The 16,768-nt window shown below is 56.5% G+C and overlaps 3 protein-coding genes across 3 annotated transcripts; 1 reads left to right on the top strand and 2 right to left on the bottom strand.

Annotated features, from left to right (window-relative positions):
• Positions 1-299: 299 nt before the first annotated feature.
• Positions 300-1,699, top strand: LOC308678517 (ragulator complex protein LAMTOR4-like). Its single transcript, XM_081345736.1, has 4 exons — positions 300-504; positions 584-673; positions 744-861; positions 973-1,699. Exons 1-4 carry the CDS (start codon positions 502-504, stop codon positions 1,068-1,070), a joined length of 309 nt encoding a protein of 102 aa, XP_081201862.1. The 5' UTR covers positions 300-501; the 3' UTR covers positions 1,071-1,699.
• Positions 1,577-8,405, bottom strand: LOC308678515 (trafficking protein particle complex subunit 14-like). The gene is made up of 11 exons (XM_081345733.1): positions 7,800-8,405; positions 7,625-7,720; positions 7,417-7,546; positions 7,237-7,323; positions 7,000-7,120; positions 6,000-6,147; positions 5,818-5,900; positions 3,300-3,463; positions 2,904-3,061; positions 2,539-2,732; positions 1,577-2,395 (listed from the first exon to the last, which is right to left on the bottom strand). The coding sequence occupies exons 1-11, from the start codon at positions 8,184-8,186 to the stop codon at positions 2,242-2,244; spliced, it is 1,722 nt and encodes a 573-aa protein (XP_081201859.1). The 5' UTR covers positions 8,187-8,405; the 3' UTR covers positions 1,577-2,241.
• A 3,492-nt stretch (positions 8,406-11,897) lies between these two features.
• On the bottom strand, positions 11,898-14,019 carry LOC308677309 (galactose-3-O-sulfotransferase 4-like; the record flags this gene model as incomplete). Its single annotated transcript, XM_081343577.1, has 3 exons — positions 11,898-12,749; positions 13,174-13,507; positions 13,889-14,019. The coding sequence occupies 3 exons, from the start codon at positions 14,017-14,019 to the stop codon at positions 11,898-11,900; spliced, it is 1,317 nt and encodes a 438-aa protein (XP_081199703.1).
• Between the last annotated feature and the right edge of the window lie 2,749 nt (positions 14,020-16,768).

Here is a 16,768-nt window from a genome sequence, read left to right as displayed (position 1 = left end):
AGCTCTTCGCCGAGCCTCCTCGACGCGGGTCCTCCCGAAGCCCGAAGGAGGTTGCAAGATTGCGGGGGGCTCCCTCCCCCCCGCCCTTCCCCAGCGGAGAAGCCCCCCCCCCAGTCGCCGCTCAGGCCCGGGAGGAACCAGGCTCGGCGGAGCATTGACGGCCTCTGCAGCCCGAACGGCCGAGCGGCGGCGGCGGCGGCGGCAGAACGGCCCCCCCGGGAAGGGAGCCGAAGGGAGGGGGCTCAACCCGGGGGGGGGGGCGCAGCGCCCGCGGGAGAGGGAGGAGGGAGAAGGCGGGGCCGCTCCCCTCCCGGCGCGCCTTGCGCGGGCGTCACCCGCAGATCTCGCGCGAATCCCGAGCTGAAGCCTCTTCCGCCCGGACCTCCCTCACCGGAAGGAAGCGCCCTGCGGACTCTCCAGAGGACGGCTTCTTCCGTTTCCGCAGCGGTCAGCGGGCCGGGCTCGGTTTCCGCCCGCGTCTGCTCGCGACTCCGGCCGGGCATGGTGAGCCTCGGCGGGGGCGGGAGGGGGAGGGGGAGGAGGCGGCGGCGGCCCCGCTGACCGAGCGCGGCTTTCCCGACAGGCGGCGGCGGCGGCGGCGCTCACGCAGGGCCTGGAGCGCATCCCGGAGCAGACGGGCTACCTGGTCATCAGCGACGGCGCCGTCCTGGCGGTGAGGAGCCTCCGGGCGGAGGGGGAGGGGGAGGGGGCGGCGGCGGGGGCTGACCTCCCTCTCCCCGCAGTCGGCCGGCGACTTGGAGAACGACGAGCGCACGGCGGGCGCGATGGCGGAGCTGGTGAGCACGGCCTGCGCCTTCCGGCTGCCGCGGGGCCCGGAGCTGCCCTTCCGCCGCGTCTCCGGTGAGCGAGGGGGGAGGGGAGGGGGCGCTGGGGGGAGGGGGCGCTGGGGGGGGCTCCGCTGACCGGCGCCGCCGCCGCCGCCTCTCCTCCTCCTCCTCCCTCCCCCCGCAGTGGTCTTCGGGGAACATTCCCTGCTGGCGACCGTCTCCGGCCAGAAGCTCTTCGTGGTGAAGCGGCTCAACAGCGTCCCGGAGCCCGTGGTGGTCTGAGCGGGGCCGAGGGCGCCAGTTCGTGCCTGCCTGCGGAGGGGCCCGCGAGCCCCCCTCCCCGAGTCACTCCTGCCCCCCCCGCAGCAGCAGTCAAGGAGGAGAGGGAGGCAAACGGCCCCCTTCTTCTCTCTCTCTCTTCCTCCTCTCCCCCCCCCCCATGAATGGGCCTTCCCACCACCTGCCCTCTCCTTCCTGGCACCTGGCATGTTGGTGAAATATGGCAAAGTATTTCGCTGCCTGATCATCCCAGGAAAGTGATGCTTTGCCAGGAGTCAGCCTGTGGAAAAGCATCTGCCGGGCATTTTGTATGCCGTTTGCTGTTCCAAAGGGGAGCGAAGCAAACCAGTTTGCTCAACGTATGTTTGCTGGCTGCTTTGGGCTCCCTGTTACTGGATGCAGCGGTGACTGTTAAATCTGACCATGCCTTGAGATCAGGTGAATTCATCAGAAGAAGAGGAAGAAAGAAGGACCGTGCCAGAGGACACCAAAGAGATCCACTAAGCATGTTATTTGCCGGCCAGCCAGTGCAGTTTATTTGTAAGCACATAAGATACAGACAGAGTTCAAGTTGCTTCTGAGCAAATAAAAAATATAAATAACAAAAATTAAATAAAGTGCAATGGAAAGTGGCCTGGACCTGGGATGATTTTTTATTATTTTTTTTTGGGGGGGGGCTAGAGACTGGCCCTCTCCCATCTAGGAATATAGCAGATACTGGGAAACTTCCAGGTCACATCCCATGGCCTAATCCAGGGTGAAAAGGAAGAATCGATTTGGAAATGTCCAGCAGTTAAAAGTACCCTTCTACCAGCTGGGGCTGGAGTTGCTTTGCCTTTTAATGGGGGGGGGGTTTTGATGTAGCTGCTCTTTCCTCTTGGCTTTCAGACAGTTTTCCCTTCCCCCAGAGTGAAAATCTTGCTGCTCAGCTGAAGGAAATGAAGGGTGGGTGAGAGGGGCCTGGGTCCCTGGAAGGATGAACTGGGGCACAGCCAGCAAGGGTGCAGCTGAGGAGTCAGTCTGAGGAGACCGAGCTGGTTGGGTGAGGAGGGGGTTATCCTGTGAAGTTTAGGTGTCTGGAGCAGATCTTGTTCCGAGACTGGGTGGCACATACTGTGGGTAGGCTGAATGCAGCCAGCACTGCCCTTTCTGGGGAGGGGGAGGGGCCCCTCTGTCATGTGACGGGCGCGAGCACCAGCACCTTGCACTCTCGTTTGGCAATTTTGTCAAGGGAAAGAGCAGCCTTGTCCGGGGGCAAGTAAAGAGGGCGGCCCACTGGGGAGCCCACAGGGGGGGTTATGGCCCGGCGCTCCATGACGCTTCCTGACCTATTAGGAGGAAAGGAGAGAGAGATTGGCAGGGAGAAGCAAGAGACCCTCCCTTCTCCTGCCAACTGATGTCTGCGAAGCGCAGCGCTGGGTCTCTCCAGCCGCTTCCTCCCCATCCCCCCAGCTTCCTCTGCAGCACCCACCTCAGAAGGTGTCCCCGTGCCGGCTGCTGGTGTGAGAAGCTCTGAGAGCGCCCGAGGCTGGCCTGATGACGGCCCACAAGCTCCCGCACGGCTGGGCTCCCAGGGCTGCTTTTGCGGGAGACGGGCCGGGCCTCTGGAGGGGGGTTGGACACACTAGCTGTGAACTGGAGTTTCAGCTTCATGTGCTGGGACAGCTGCGGGGTGGGGGGAGAAGAGAGGATAGTCCTCTTGGTCAGTGTGTGTGTGTTCTATGCAGTGCTGAAACTAGATGTAACCAAGTTAAATCGTCCGCAGTTGGCAGGAGGATCCTAGGTTGTTGCCAACTAATCCATGCTTGTCTTTATGCAGCATGTGCAGACACTTACCTCAAACAAGCCAGCACGCAGAGCCTGGAAGGTGACACAGAAGGTGCGGGCACTGCCCTTGCGGGAGAATCCCAGGTTATTGAGGGGGGTCTGGCACACAATGGAGTCTTGAGGGTCTGGTGTGGCACGGCATTCATCGCAGACATTTGGCTTCTTCCCTAAGGGGGGGGGAAGAGACCAAGCGTGGTTAAGAGGGGCCCAAAGACCCAGCATGCTCCCAAACCCAACCAATGCCAGGGGAGGGGGAAGAGGTCTATGCAGCTCCTGGCCTGCCCCTCCCCCACCCCACCACCAGGAGCTGCAAATCAGCCAAGCATGGAAGAGGGAGCAGCTGCTCATCCCCTCTGCCTGAAACGGAGCTGCGTCCCAGCGGCCATCCTCCCCTCCCCCCCTCACCTGCAGCAGCACTTTCTGGTGTCCAGACCAGGCGCACTGCCAGAAAGTCCTGCAAGTTATTGATGAGTGTGTACGTAACTACAAAGCGCCGATGCAAGACAACTGGCGACTCGCATTCTGCAGTCATCACAAACCTGGGACGAGCAAGGCGGATGCTGGGCAACCTAGGAGGGAAAGCGAGAAGACAACGCGTGGCACGACCTCCAGAGCCCTGGAGCTCCTGGTTTTGATGCCAGCTTCCCTTGGCATCTCCGGGGTTGAAGGGGCACTCTGTCCTCCGTCTTTTTCCTCCCTGCAGTGAGTGAGATGGGCCCCAAGTCACTCCCGGAGCTTTGGCTGCCAAGGTAGGCCAGAGAACGCCACCCCTCTGTGGCGCTGGGTCCCCTCAGCCTTGACCCTCCCTTGGCCTCTAAACATATTTCTCTCCCCCCCCCGCCCACCCCAGCAGAGAGCAATGTCTACGTACGCAAAGAGGCTAAAAAAGTGGTCTATATATACACTTCTAAACCAGGCTTTGAATCTTCTCCAGGATTTTTCTTCACCCTGGAAAACTAGAAGGCTTCAGGGTGATGGCTTACACTGGGCCTCAACAGCCTGGAAACACAAGCTTAAATGTTAGGTGGGCAACGGAGAACAGAATGCAAGGAGATAACTGACGAAAATAATCAAAGGCTTTGGAGACTTCTTGAGATAAAAAATGATATTCAAAAAGTAAGAAAAATTAGAAGATACTTTATCCAAGAAAATTTCCTGTGGAAGGTACCAGATAATACAATCAGTGACACATCTGGCATTGTATCCGACAGGGAACAATCAAGAAATATAGCAAAACAATTATGTTAAACTATGGGAAAAACCTCTTAATGTGAAAAAACTTAAAGGCTGTCTTGGGCGGGATGAACTGTGACTATGCTTCAAATGGCACCAACCCCTATACCAGGAAAATAAATAAATAAAAAATGGTAATAAATGTTAGTAGATGTATTATACTGAGTAGGGAAAAACAGTAAAATTCAGAATTCTATAAGATAGAAAAGAGATCTGATCTGGCTCTTCCAAACGTTGCATGGCTGTCTGTCCCAGATGATGGAAAATATAAAATAATACTGGAAGGAGTCGGCCGAGCTAAGGGGTTTTGTGGGTGTTTCTGATACAGGGACAGAAAGGTGGGCAAAAATAGAAAAGGACACACTATAAAAGAATAATGTAAGGATGGAACCTGAAGTCTAATAATTTTGCTGCTAGCCTCTCCTTTACACATGCAGGTATTCGGATCCCATGAATGAACTGAAGACACGGAGAGAACTTGATGAAGGCCAAAGTATGCCACCGTCTGTACTTACAAATTGTTGGAAGAACAAAAGATCCAAAGCAAGGGTGGGCTTCCAAGAAAAATGGCAGAATCTGAAATGGGCTACCCGCTAAGAGGGGTGTGTGTGTGTGTGGTGTGTGTGTGTGTATAGTAAAAAGGTAAAGGCTCCCCCGCACATGCGTGCTAGTCGTTTCCGATTCTAGGGGCCGGTGCTCATCTCCGTTTCAAAGCCGAAGAGCCAGTGCTTGTCCGAGGACGTCTCCGTGGTCATGTGGCCAGCATGACTAGACGCCAAAGGCGCACGGAACGCTGTTACCTTCCCACCGTAGCGGTCCCTATTCTTCTACTTGCATTTTTACGTGCTTTCAAACTGCTAGGTTGGCAGAAGCTGGGACAAGTAACAGGCGCTCACTCTGCTACGCGGCACTCGGGATTCGACCCGCCAAATACAGATGTCTCCCACTACACACGTATATATATGCTCTTGAGAGGTTCATATCTGCCAACCTTTACATTACACTTATGCTGACAGCTGCATGATACAGTTCCATTATACTGAACTCCTAGATGCTTGTGCAGGTGAGGGCTTAACCCCTGGGTGGTCCAGTGGATGGTAAGCTAGATCAGTGGTAAATCCCAGTGCGCAATGGTTAACGTGCTGCTGCCTGAACAGAGACCGGTCACAAGCAGCCTATCACAAGGCCCAGCCCCCACCCCGACCCTGTTCTCTTCCAAGTGTTTGTAAGGGGTATAAGAGAAGGATTGCTGAGTAAGCTTTGTCTTTTTGCTGATGACATAAAGGTGTGTAGTAGAGTTGATGTTCCTCGAGTATTCATAACATGCAAAACAATTTGGCACTGCTGCATAATTAGTCAAAAACGTAGAGACTGCAGTTCAGTGTTTCTGAATGTTAAGATCATCCACTTGAGGAAAAAAAACCTCTGGCAGTATTGGGGGTACAGTGTTAGACAGTACCCCAGAAGGAAAGAATTTAGGGGTGCTTATAGCAAATGACTGCAAAATGCGTAGACAGTGTGGCCGGGCAGCTGCGAAGACAAACAACATTCTGGGCTGCCCTAATCCCGCTACACAGGACTTTGGGGCTGTCTTGTCCTTCTGCGCCAGGCAGGCCAAGGGGCCCTCCTCCCCTCCTGGGCACTCTGGGGCTGGCTGTGTCCTGTCCAGCCTGAAAGAGGGCTTGCTCACCTGTAGTGCGTGTAGATGCTGCTTGTGAATGGCAGCTTGGGGGTCGACCACTGCACCACCGCAATAAGAGGAACCTCCAGGCCCTGCAAGTGCCAGGGCAGAATGAACAGCTGCCTCCCTCTCCCACTCTGCGCTGCAGGTGCCCAGGCAAGCCCCCAGAGCCCGGGGGGGGGGAATCTCACCTCTTTGGTGCTGTCAGGGGGCTGCTCTGGTGCCTGCAGCTGGAAAAGGAAGTTTTGCTCCTCCAGTGCCCGGAGGGAGCAGGGCCAAGCGGAAGTGGCCGAGGGCACCTGGCAAAAGGAGGCCATGGAGACTTCGCCGGATTGGTGGCTGTGGGGAGGGGGAACAGAAGCAGCATAAGAAAAACCTGCCATCCAGCCCCCGCCTCACACACGTGCGCGCACACACATGCTTTTCTGGCACACAGCAATTGTATGCAGGGGGGGGGGAGTGGAGCACTGCCTCTGACCACAGCCAACCATGGCTGGGAGAAAAGGATTCCACACCAGGCTCTGCCATGCCTGCAAGAAGCTCCCTTCCAAGCTCGTGGGCACGCAGGTGGCACCCCTTGAGGTCACCTTGGTGCCTGGCTTCTGCCTTCCTTGAGGCAGCTTCTCCTTGTGCCCCTTTGGGGCAGCCCAAGGGGGCTCCCCAGGAAGGAGACCTCTGAAGGGCTCCAGCAGCCACGCACAACTTTCTGCAAAGCAGCCTCCCTCCCACTCCCCACGGAGCAAGATCACCCGAGGTGTAAGGTGAGGGAGAAGTATATTTATTTATTCCACCTTTATTGTTTTAAAAATAAGGTGGCAAACATATCCAACCTACCTTCTTCCTCCTATTTTCCCCACAACAAAACAACAACCCTGTGAGGTGTGTGGGGCTGAGAGGGGGGGACTGGCCCAAAGTCTGCCAGCTGCTTTTCATGCCTGTGGTGGCTCCAGAACTCGGCGCCTCCTGGCTTCTCACCTGGTGCTTTAACCACTAGACAAACTGGCTGTAGCTCAGGCCCTGCTGTGGTTCATCCAAATGCCAGCCCTGCAACTGGCATTCAGGGAAGTTCAGCTCAGCCATGGCAGGATTTGGGCTGTTCAAAAGCAAACAGCTCCAAGCATGTTTTGAAGAGCAGGGAATGTCAATGTCGGTTAAATGCTTCCTGTCCCTCCCCACCCTTTGCCCTCTTACCAGATATCATCAACTAGCAAGACAGAGCCGTCTGGCATCATGGGAAGGTAACTGGCATTCAAGTTGGGCAGGATCCGCACATCCCACACCGAGAGCTCATCCTGGGAGGCAGCGTTCAGAACTGGGAAGGGAGCCGGGGCAAAGCGGGGGAGGGGAGTGCATAAGGGAGGGCAGGCCAACCATCTTGCCCTCCGGGCACCTGCAGAGGGACCCTCCCCTCCCTGCCAAGCCACACACCTTTGAGCACCGTCAAGTGCTTCCCGGACACGTTCAGCTGCTGGCACTTCAGCTCCGGCGGGGGCAGCACAGTCAGCATGGTGCTCACTGCAAACCAAGGGCAGAGATGGAGGCATCAGCTCCGCACTGCCTTGCTGCGGTGGGAGCAGGCGCAGTAGGCGGCCCGTGGGTCAGGCTCACCTTGCGCCTTGAAGGCGCCCTGCTCTTCACGGAAGATCTGGGAAGGGGCCCGATCCTGCAAGATGCTGAGGTAGCCGCGCTCCCGGACCTCGCCTCTCTCTTGGTCGCGTCTCCATACGGTTGCCACGATCTGCGGAAGAACAGGCATCACCCCTGGACCGCCTGGAGGGCGCGGGGAGGGCAGGGGAGGGCAAGGGCGGGGCCTTACTTTTGCTTTGAGGGTGCTGGGGGGCAGCCTGTCCAGAGAAATGGTCAGCGGAAAGATGACTTCGTCGGTGGACACGATGGGCTCCTCGGGGGGGACCTGCACGAAGGAGCCGAGGGTCAGAACGCTGCTTGGGGGACAGCGAGCCCCGCCGCCGCCGCCCCGGTCCCGGACCTACGGCCACTGCAGTCGTTCCCGGGGTGCCGTGGCCGTGGGTCAGGAGCGCCCTGCACTCCCGGAAGACGCTTCCGTTGGCGGCCGCCTCAGCCGCGCCCTCCTCCGCTGCTTCAGCAAGGAGGGCCTCGTCTCCAACGCCGCCGCCGCCAGCCGGGCTAACGCTGGCCAGGGCCGAGAGCGAGCCTGCCAGTTCCCCCCAGGGCGGCCGCGGAGCGCCGCCGGCTCCCGAGCGGCACCGCAGGACCAGCAGGAAGCGGACCGTCTCGCCCAGATAGAGATGGTTCCTCCGGGGCAAGGCCCGGTACCGGCCTGGCTCCCCCAGGAGCACCTCGCGGGCCGGGAAGGGCACAGCCGGGAAATACATGAAGTAGTCGCACTGGGACTCCATGCCGGCGGGCGGGCCAGGCGGCGGGCGAGCTCCCAGCCGGGCCGCGAGAGGCGGCTGCTTCTCCTGCTGCTGCTGCTGCTGCTGCGCTGGCGGCGGCGGCGGCGGCGGCTGCTGGCGGGGCGCGCGGCGGCGGGGCCGGGGCGGCACGGCATGGGCGGCTGGGGTCCCCCTGGTCGGGCTGCGGGCGGGCGGCTACGGAAGGAGAGGAGCGCGAGGCGAGGCGCGCGGGAGGCGGACTCGGGCCGGGGTCTCCGGGAGAGCGAGGCGGCGGGCGGGGCGAGGAAGCCGTGGGGGCGTCTCCCTGCTGGCTGCCCGCCTCTTCCTCGACGGCTGCGCGGCGGGAGCCTTCGGCGTTTCGCTCCTCCCCGCAGCCCCCGCAGACGGGCTCCTTCCAGCGCGGAGCGGTCCCGAAAACTTCCTTTGCCCCGGAGCCCCTTTGGCTTGGGCGACGGACCGCCGGGAGGGAAGAGTGGAGATGCCGGAGGCGGACTTGCCGCGCGTCCCTTCCTCGGCCGAGGATTCGGGTACAGTAGTTGTGATGTTATTACAGCTTTTGCGTTAATAAATCTAGTTTTGCACGTGTTATTTTGCACTGTCTGTTAATGTGATTAAACAATCGTCCAGGATTTAACATGGCGGACCTTAAAGGATTGTGAACCCGTTTGAATTTTCAATATTTCTACATAAATGTGGCCCAGCACAGCTTCCTGGCACAGTTCCAACTACGGTCTAGCAGTAAGCTCGGAATGAGAACAGAACGGAACTGGAAGGGACCTTGGAGGTCTTCTAGTCGAGCCTCCTGCTCAAGCAGGAGAGCCTATACCATCTCAGATAAATTACAGTGGTGGTCGTTGAGCTTTTCATCACATGACCGCGCCCAGTTTTACAAACTTTTTTAAGCACTGTGGTCGTTAAGCTAAATCCATTACACCCAGAGAACGTTTTTTTGCCAGAAGTTAAAAGTAAACACTGGAAACGAGCAAAATTTGCCAAAAATCGCGGGGCTAGTTGCCTAGCGCCCAGACTGCCGTCACGTGGCTGCAGAACCGGGCGACCATCGGAACTCCGGAACCAACACGCAGGCGCCTCTGCCGGTCGGTCGGAATGTTAAGGGAGGGCAACTTGCAGCAGAGTTGCTGACTTCGAGGTTTTTACTTTCTCAATGGCTCTAGATTCTGTGCAGTCTTTTGGATGGGGCAAGGAAGGCTGTTTGTTTCCTTGTCTGACAACAGCCTTTCAGACACACTCAAACCACGTATCTTCCCCGCTCCCAGGCCCTCCCTCATCTTGGCAACTCTCCAGCTGCTCCGGGGCCAGGAGGGCTTTGGATGTTAGTCATCTTGGGAGACAGGCATGTGGTTCTCACCCCCCCACACCCCGCTACAGGGGTCAGGAGGTGCTACCTGAGAGTTGAAATTTTTTTCTTTGCCATAATCACCGTGCCCAGATTCAGAGTAAATTGTTCAAGTTGTGAGAGAACACCCTGCCATCCTGTGTGCAAGCAAGAGGAGGGCCTGGCCCACACATTTCCTTCCTCAGAAAGGTGTGGGGGGGGGGCAGTGAGGAAGCACCACCCAGCCCTGACCTGAAGCGGTGCCATGCAGCTGGACAAGAGGGAGGCCAGGCTGAAGGTGACCAGTCCTGCCACCAATGGGTCGCTTCTCTGGCCATTGGCATTTCTCAAAAGCAGAAATGTCCCTTTCTGCAGAGCCGAATCTTGATTCCTAAGGATAAAAGGTGCATTAGGAACACCAAACGAGGCTCAGACTACCCCAATCAATTAATGTTTTAATTTTTTACACTGATATTCTCCTTTTTGAAAATGAACACAGTAATTGCATAATGGGAAAAACATCTAAACAGTGTCACTGCTGCAAATGCTGGAAAGAGCCATGGTAATTTGAGAGCTCCACAGTGTGAATGCTGATTGAGCCAGCGGAGGCAGGGGCCGGCCTGGCTAGTGGGGCCAATAGAGAGAACAAAGGTACAGATCCGAACTCTTGTAGCCACAGAGGTGATGAGCCTGAGGTCCTTGATCTCTCCGGGGGGGGGGGGGGCGCTGAAGACGCTCCAGGTTCCAGCCCCGGCCTCAGGCCTGCCTCCCCATCCAGCAAGAAGACCAAGGTAGCACTGTGCTTCCCTGGGTTTCTCCAACTGGGGAGTCGGGCACGCTCAGGCAGGCCCAGCTCAACGGCACTCGGGCTGCTTCGCCTGCCGTGGCCTAGTCCTGCAGCCTGCCGTGGATGGTGGCAGAGGGCAAGAGCTGACCCCGGCACACAGGAAGAGTCTGGAGGTGGGAGCTTCTGAGGCTCCACGCCAGCCACCAGGCCCTGCCAGAGATTACTGGGAACACCCGTGGTTTGCTTCCCAGGGTGGTGTGAGATGACATCCGTTTCTCCACCCCACCCTTCTGCATAGTTCAGCCTGGCTCTTAAGGGGCAGCAAAATCCAGCTTTTCTTTCCGCTGAGTGGCAGCCGGACTGCCCACGCAAGGGACAGCCGGGCTACAGGGCCTCCTGGGAGAAGGCAGCAAGGGGGGTAGGGGTGGGGGGAAGGCTGTGCCCTCTTCCTTGCGGCTCTTTTGTCCAGGCTAAAAAGGGAAACAGCCCTGCGGTGGACAGACCAAAGCCTGTCTAATCCCTGCACCCTTGACGAGCCCTGATGCCCCAGCTGGATTAAGGCCATCAGCAGGTCATCCCACTCGCTGGCTTCTGGCTCTGGCCACTCTTCTTTGGGCTGTCCAGGCTGAGGGTAGAGCTGGGCTAAAGCTAAAGAGGCTGAAGGGCCTCTTCTCAGGAAGCCTTTTATTTGTTGCAATTTATTATTCTGTACGTAAATTAAACCCTTCTAATTGGGTCATGTTACTCTGAATGATTAATTATTGAAACGATTATTGCTTCCTCATCTTCCTTCTCATCCTGGGTTGGTTGTGCATCTTGCTGGCGTCCTCATCAACTTCAGGGCAGCTTCATTCTCTCCCAGCGTTTGCCAGCAACGTCTCCACAGATCCTCCACTTTGGGGTCCAACTCCAACCCTGGGCACAGGTTCCCCAAATATGGCCCTACTGCCCATGTCCGTGAGCCGTCCGCACGGCCGCCAGAGCCTCTCTGCCTGGGAACTCTGTAGTGCAGCCTCCTCTCCCCATGCAGAGAAGGACGTGGAGAGAAGAGCCAGGAAGCCCCACGGCGGCTCCAGCTTCCCTGGTCTTCCAGGTACAAGCCCCACTGCATCTGGGGCGAGACAGTGGCCGGAGAGGGAGGCGCTCCGTGGCCAGACAGCAGGAGCACTTTGGTGAGACAGTCCAGGGGTTGTTTGCACCCCAGCCCTTTCGCCTCCCCCCCCCGCCCAAGAATGCTGGTCCTCCAGGCCTTGGAAGATGCTTTGTTAGGGTGGGAGGGGGAAAAACACTGAGCAAAGGGCCAAGGGGGGGAGGGGGGTGTTCATGCTCTCCCTGGCCCAGTCATAAGAAATCCAATTATGGAAGCTCCTCTCGTCAAGCTGCCTGGTGTCAGAGTGGGCACGTTGCCCTGTTTGTTTCTCCGAGTCTTAAACAATCCCAAGGTGTTTAAAACAATCAACAGCCTTTTGCCTCTCAAAACATGGAAATCTCTTCATTCCTCTGGCGTTGCACATCCCTGCAGCTCTCCTAGGGCCCCTCTGCCCGTTGCATCCTGCGTGGATGGGGGTGTCCGGCAGAGCACGGGGGACCTTCAGTCAGATGGCTTCTGCCAAGAGCTGTTGTGAGGTGCTTCCCCTCCCTGTCTGAGATCGCCCCCCTTGTAGGGGTGGGGAAACTGCTTGGCATCCAGGAGGTCCTTGTACTGCAGCTCAGGAGTGACCAGCTGCTGACACACGGCCTGCAGGCCGGATGCCAAGCTGGGTTGTAGGGCATAACCCAGGATTGGCACCTGCCCAAACTGGAAGGGGCGGATGCGTTCATCAGCAATGTGGCCTGGCTCCAGTGGGCCCCCCCCTTGTAAACAACGCCGCGTAAGCTCTGCCCGCTGCTTTCGGAGAATGGCCACTTCCCCAGCCATGCGGGCGGTGCCAAAGTGTTTCACACGTGCCCAGAAAGTGCGATTGAAATGAGTGTAGAGGTGCCAGTCCAGGTGATTCCAAGCGCGGAGCCGAGCTACGTCGGCAGCCCCCAGCTGGTGAACCGCCTCTGGATTGCGCAGGTTGTGCTGGAAAGCCACCACGTCCTTAAAGCTCCAGCAGAGGGCGTCGCGCAGCAGGATCAGTGACTCATCCATGTATTCCGTTAGCAGCACAAGGTGGAAAATGCGATCCAGTCCCAGCAGGGCAGCATGGATTGGGGCTAAGCCGGGGCTTGTTGGCGGATCAAGGCCAAAGTCAAACCAAAGCAGGTTGCGGGCATAGTGGCTGCCACGCTCACCAGGTCGGTAGAAGTTCTGTGGAGAAGCCAGGAACTCTTGCAGTGAGCGAGCCCGGCGGAAGGCGGGGACCACACCCCGGTAATAGGAGAAAGCCGATTCAGCCAAGGAAGCCGGATCCCGCACTATGGAGAAATAGAAACTGTCTGTGGGCATCACCTTCTGGACCTGGAGGGGAATATGCGGAGGTTAGCGCTGATGCCCACCATAGCTGGTGCCCACGGAAAAGATGGCCTGTCTCCTTGGTGGAAGTTGCAGCCCAGGCCATCAGCTAAGGAAGAAGCGTTGGGCACAGCCCTCTTCCCTCAGGTCACTCCCTCTCCCGGCACCCATTCCCCTTCCTAGGCGGCCCTTTCCGCCTGCTCCACGCCTTCCCCTGCTAATTCCCACTCTGGAGGAGCCACAGCCGGCAGCATCTTGGGAGATGTGATGCCTCACAACCCAAGCCAGAAGTGGGGCTGCTCCCGGCTGCTTGCAGCAGCTCACAAAAGCCCCCTAGAGGGAGAGCCTCAAGCGCTCTCCGCGTGTGCCCCCCTCCCCTCCTTCCCCCCTCCTGAATCCAGCCTGGCTGCTTCCGACTCCTGCCACCCACCTCAAGCAAGTTGAAGCGCATGTGGTGGCAAAGGATGTCGAATGGGGGCCCCGAGGGGCGCCACCCTTTCACGTGCCGCGCCTGGAAGAGCCTGGGGTAGCTGAACTGGTAGCCAGCCGGCAGGGCAAACCGCAGCGATCTGGTGTCCCCAAAGCGGTGCAGGATGTTGATGAGGGTGCTGCTGGCGGTCTTGTGGGTCTTCAGGAAGACCAGGTGTTGCCGCGGCTGGCAGGAGAGGAGGTGGCTGACAGGTTCTTCCTCCCGCAGCCCCAAAGGTTCTGCCGAGGGGACTGGAGCGTGTGTGGGGGGGAGCAGCGGAGGTGAGGACACCCTGCTGGGAGAGTTTGCAAAAGGATGAGGCAGCTAGCAACGGCAACAGCTCCCCTCCCGTGGCTTTCGAGAAGTCTCGGCCAGAGGGTGAAAGGGGCTGGCCAGCGTCTCCTCTGGGGAGATTTTCCACTTCCATTTTGGCCTTGGGATTCCCCTCTGGGGGTCTCCCACCCAACTAGGCCTGAATCCCGCAAGGGCAGAATACGATCCTGCGTTGACCCTCTTCCCGGCTCTCCCCTGCTGCCTGGCCACCTTCTGCCTGGTGGCTTCCCGCCCACTCAACCTAGCAATCTCCCTGCACCCAGCCCCCCCTCCCCTCCCCTCCCCCGCCCAGTTGGGCCTCTGGCCACGGCTGAACTGGAGGGAGGGGGGGAGGCGTTATTACCTCTTCGGAAGGGAGATGCCCAGGAGCTGAACAGTGAAGCCAATCATGGTGCAGACGGCCAGCGCGACCCAAAGCAAAGGCAGCCGACAGCAGCAGCAGCAGCACCGCTGCCACCTGGGAAGGCTCCCCATCCTTCACCTTGAGGGGCGGGAGACAGAGAGACAGCAGTGGTGGAAGACCCTCTGTGCTTGGCAGAGCCCGACCCTGGGCCCTCAGTGGGAGCCCCGCCAAGGCCTTGCACGTGCCCCCCTCCTCCACCACCCCCAAGGGCCCGCACAGGGAGCCGGTCCTCTGGCTCACCTGCAGGGGAGGAAGTTCCGCGGCTGCCTTTTGGACCTGTCCCCATCTTACAGGGGTCACCTGGGCTGAGGTCAGGTGCTGGGAGAAAGCACCCCACCAGTTCAGATCCTCCTGGCCTGCCCTGGCCTCACCCTCTGATCCCCTGCCTGGAACTCCCCACCCCCACTGCCCAGGCACAGCCGAGGCCTGATTCTCGAGGTGACCTGGCCGGAGAAAAGACAGAGGGGCACCTGGATGCCCCTCTGGTCACTCCCAGATTTTGGGGGGAGGGGGAAGCAGTGGGGAATGCCTGCCTCACCAGGGGCAAATGGCATGATCCCTAAGGGGGTCCTTGGAGGAGTATTTCGTGGGGGGCCCGCAGCAAAGCCAAACTGCTGAATGGAGGGGAGGTTCCTCCTCAGTCTCAAGGCCCTCTGTGTCCATTCCCCCCCCTCCTTCTCCCCAAAACAACAGCGGGCGGAACAGCGTGCTCAGGCCTTTGGGGTTGAGCTGTGCAGGATGCCTAACACGGTGCTCTGCGAATGCACCACCGCTGTGGAGCTGCATTCAGGGCCTTCTTTTCCAAGGGGCAGGATGGGACATGGGGCAGGAGTGGACAGATGGCAGTACCTCCCGGGGACAACCGGAACGCAGCAGGACTCTGACTATTAAGAAATAACTTTATCTCTACAGAAATAGAGCACAACAATGACGAAAACTGTAAACTTGAAAGCATTTGGGTCAATATAAAAGGGGGGGGAAATGACATTGCCATAGGTGTATACTATAGGCCGCCCAACCAAGCAGAGGAAATAGATGAACTTTTTGCTAGTCAGCTAACTAAGGTATATAAGAAGCGCATCACAATAGTAATGGGGGACTTTAATTACCCTGATATCAACTGGGAGACAAACTCTGCACCAAGTGGAAGATCAAACAGATTCCTGTCAAACCTAGCAGACAACTTTCTCTCCCAAAAAGTAGAGAAGGGAACTAGGGGATTAGCCATATTGGATTTAATTCTCACAAACAGAGATGAAATGATAGAAGGTGTCGAAGCCACAGGAACCTTGGGGGGAAGTGATCATGCAATATTGGAATTCAACATTCTGGAGGCACAAGCAATAGAACACAGCCAAACTAGAGTCTTGGACTTTAAAAGAGCTAATTTCAATAAACTTAGAGAGACCATGGGAAGAATTCCATGGATGAGAATCCTAAAGGGGAAAACAACTCAAGAAGCTTGGGAAATTTTGAAAAGTGAGATAATAAAGGCCCAGTCTAGTACAATACCAACAAAGAAGAAAAATAACAGCTCTCAAAAGAAACCAGCATGACTGCATAAAGAACTCTCTGATAAATTGAAAGATAAAAAGGACAAGTATAAGAATTGGAAAGAGGGGCACATAACTAAGGCAGAATATCAGCAAATAGCCCGTGCCTGCAAAGATGAAGTGAGGAAAGCTAAGGCTCAAAATGAACTAAGGCTTGCGACCAAAGTCAAAAATAACAAAAAATGCTTCTTTCAACATATAAAAAACAAGAAAAAAGTTAAGGAAATGATTGGTCCATTAGTGGGTGAAAGTGGCAAGAAGGTGACAAGCAATAGGGAGAAAGCAGAACTATTTAATTCGTTTTTTGCATCTGTCTTTACACAAAGGGAAAAAACAGTCCAACCTACCCAAACCAGTGCCATATAAAACAGAATAGAAACGCAAGTTAATATAGGCAAGAAAATGGTAAGTGAGCACCTGTCCAGCCTAGACGAGTTCAAATCACCAGGACCAGATGGATTACACCCCAAGGTTCTCAAGGAACTGGCAGACGTGATCTCAGAACCACTGAACTATATTTTTCAAAGATCCTGGAGCACTGGGGAACTACCAGAGGAATAGTTCCCATCTTCAAAAAAGGGAAAAAAATAGATCCAGGAAACTACAGACCTATCAGCCTGACCTCAATACCTGGGAAGATTCTGGAAAAGATAATCAAACAACAAATCAGCGAACACCTTGATGCAAACAAAGTCATCACTAAAAGTCAACATGGGTTTGTCAAAATCAGATCATGCCAGACAAATCTTATTACATTCTTTGACCAAGTGACAAAACTAGTGGACCAGAGGAATGCTGTAGATATAATTTACTTGGACTTCAGTAAGGCATTTGATAAAGTAGATCACAACCTACTACTTGATAAGATAGAAAAATGTGGGTTAGATAGCATTACCACCAGATGGATTCGTAGCTGGCTGACAGGCCGTACTCAGCGTGTGGTCCTCAATGGAACCACATCTACATGGAAGGAAGTGTGTAGTAGGGTGCCCCAGGGCTCTGTTCTGGGACCAGTGCTCTTCAATATCTTCATTAATGATTTGGATGAGGGGATAGATGGGGAACTCATCAAATTTGCAGACGACACCAAGCTGGCAGGAATAGCCAATACTCCAGAAGATAGGCTTAAGATACAGAAGGATCTGGACAGACTCGAACACTGGGCACTATCTAACAAAATGAAATTCAATGGTGAAAAAAGTAAGGTTCTACACTTAGGCAGGAAAAATCAAATGCATAGGTATAGTAGTAGTAACTGTTCAATAGT

Source organism: Vipera berus, assembly GCF_964194415.1.
Source record: "Vipera berus genome assembly, chromosome: Z".
In the NCBI taxonomy this organism is placed as follows: Eukaryota; Metazoa; Chordata; class Lepidosauria; order Squamata; family Viperidae; genus Vipera; species Vipera berus.
Note: the sequence above shows the minus strand (reverse complement) of the source record. Positions and strands in the feature narration are given on the sequence as shown.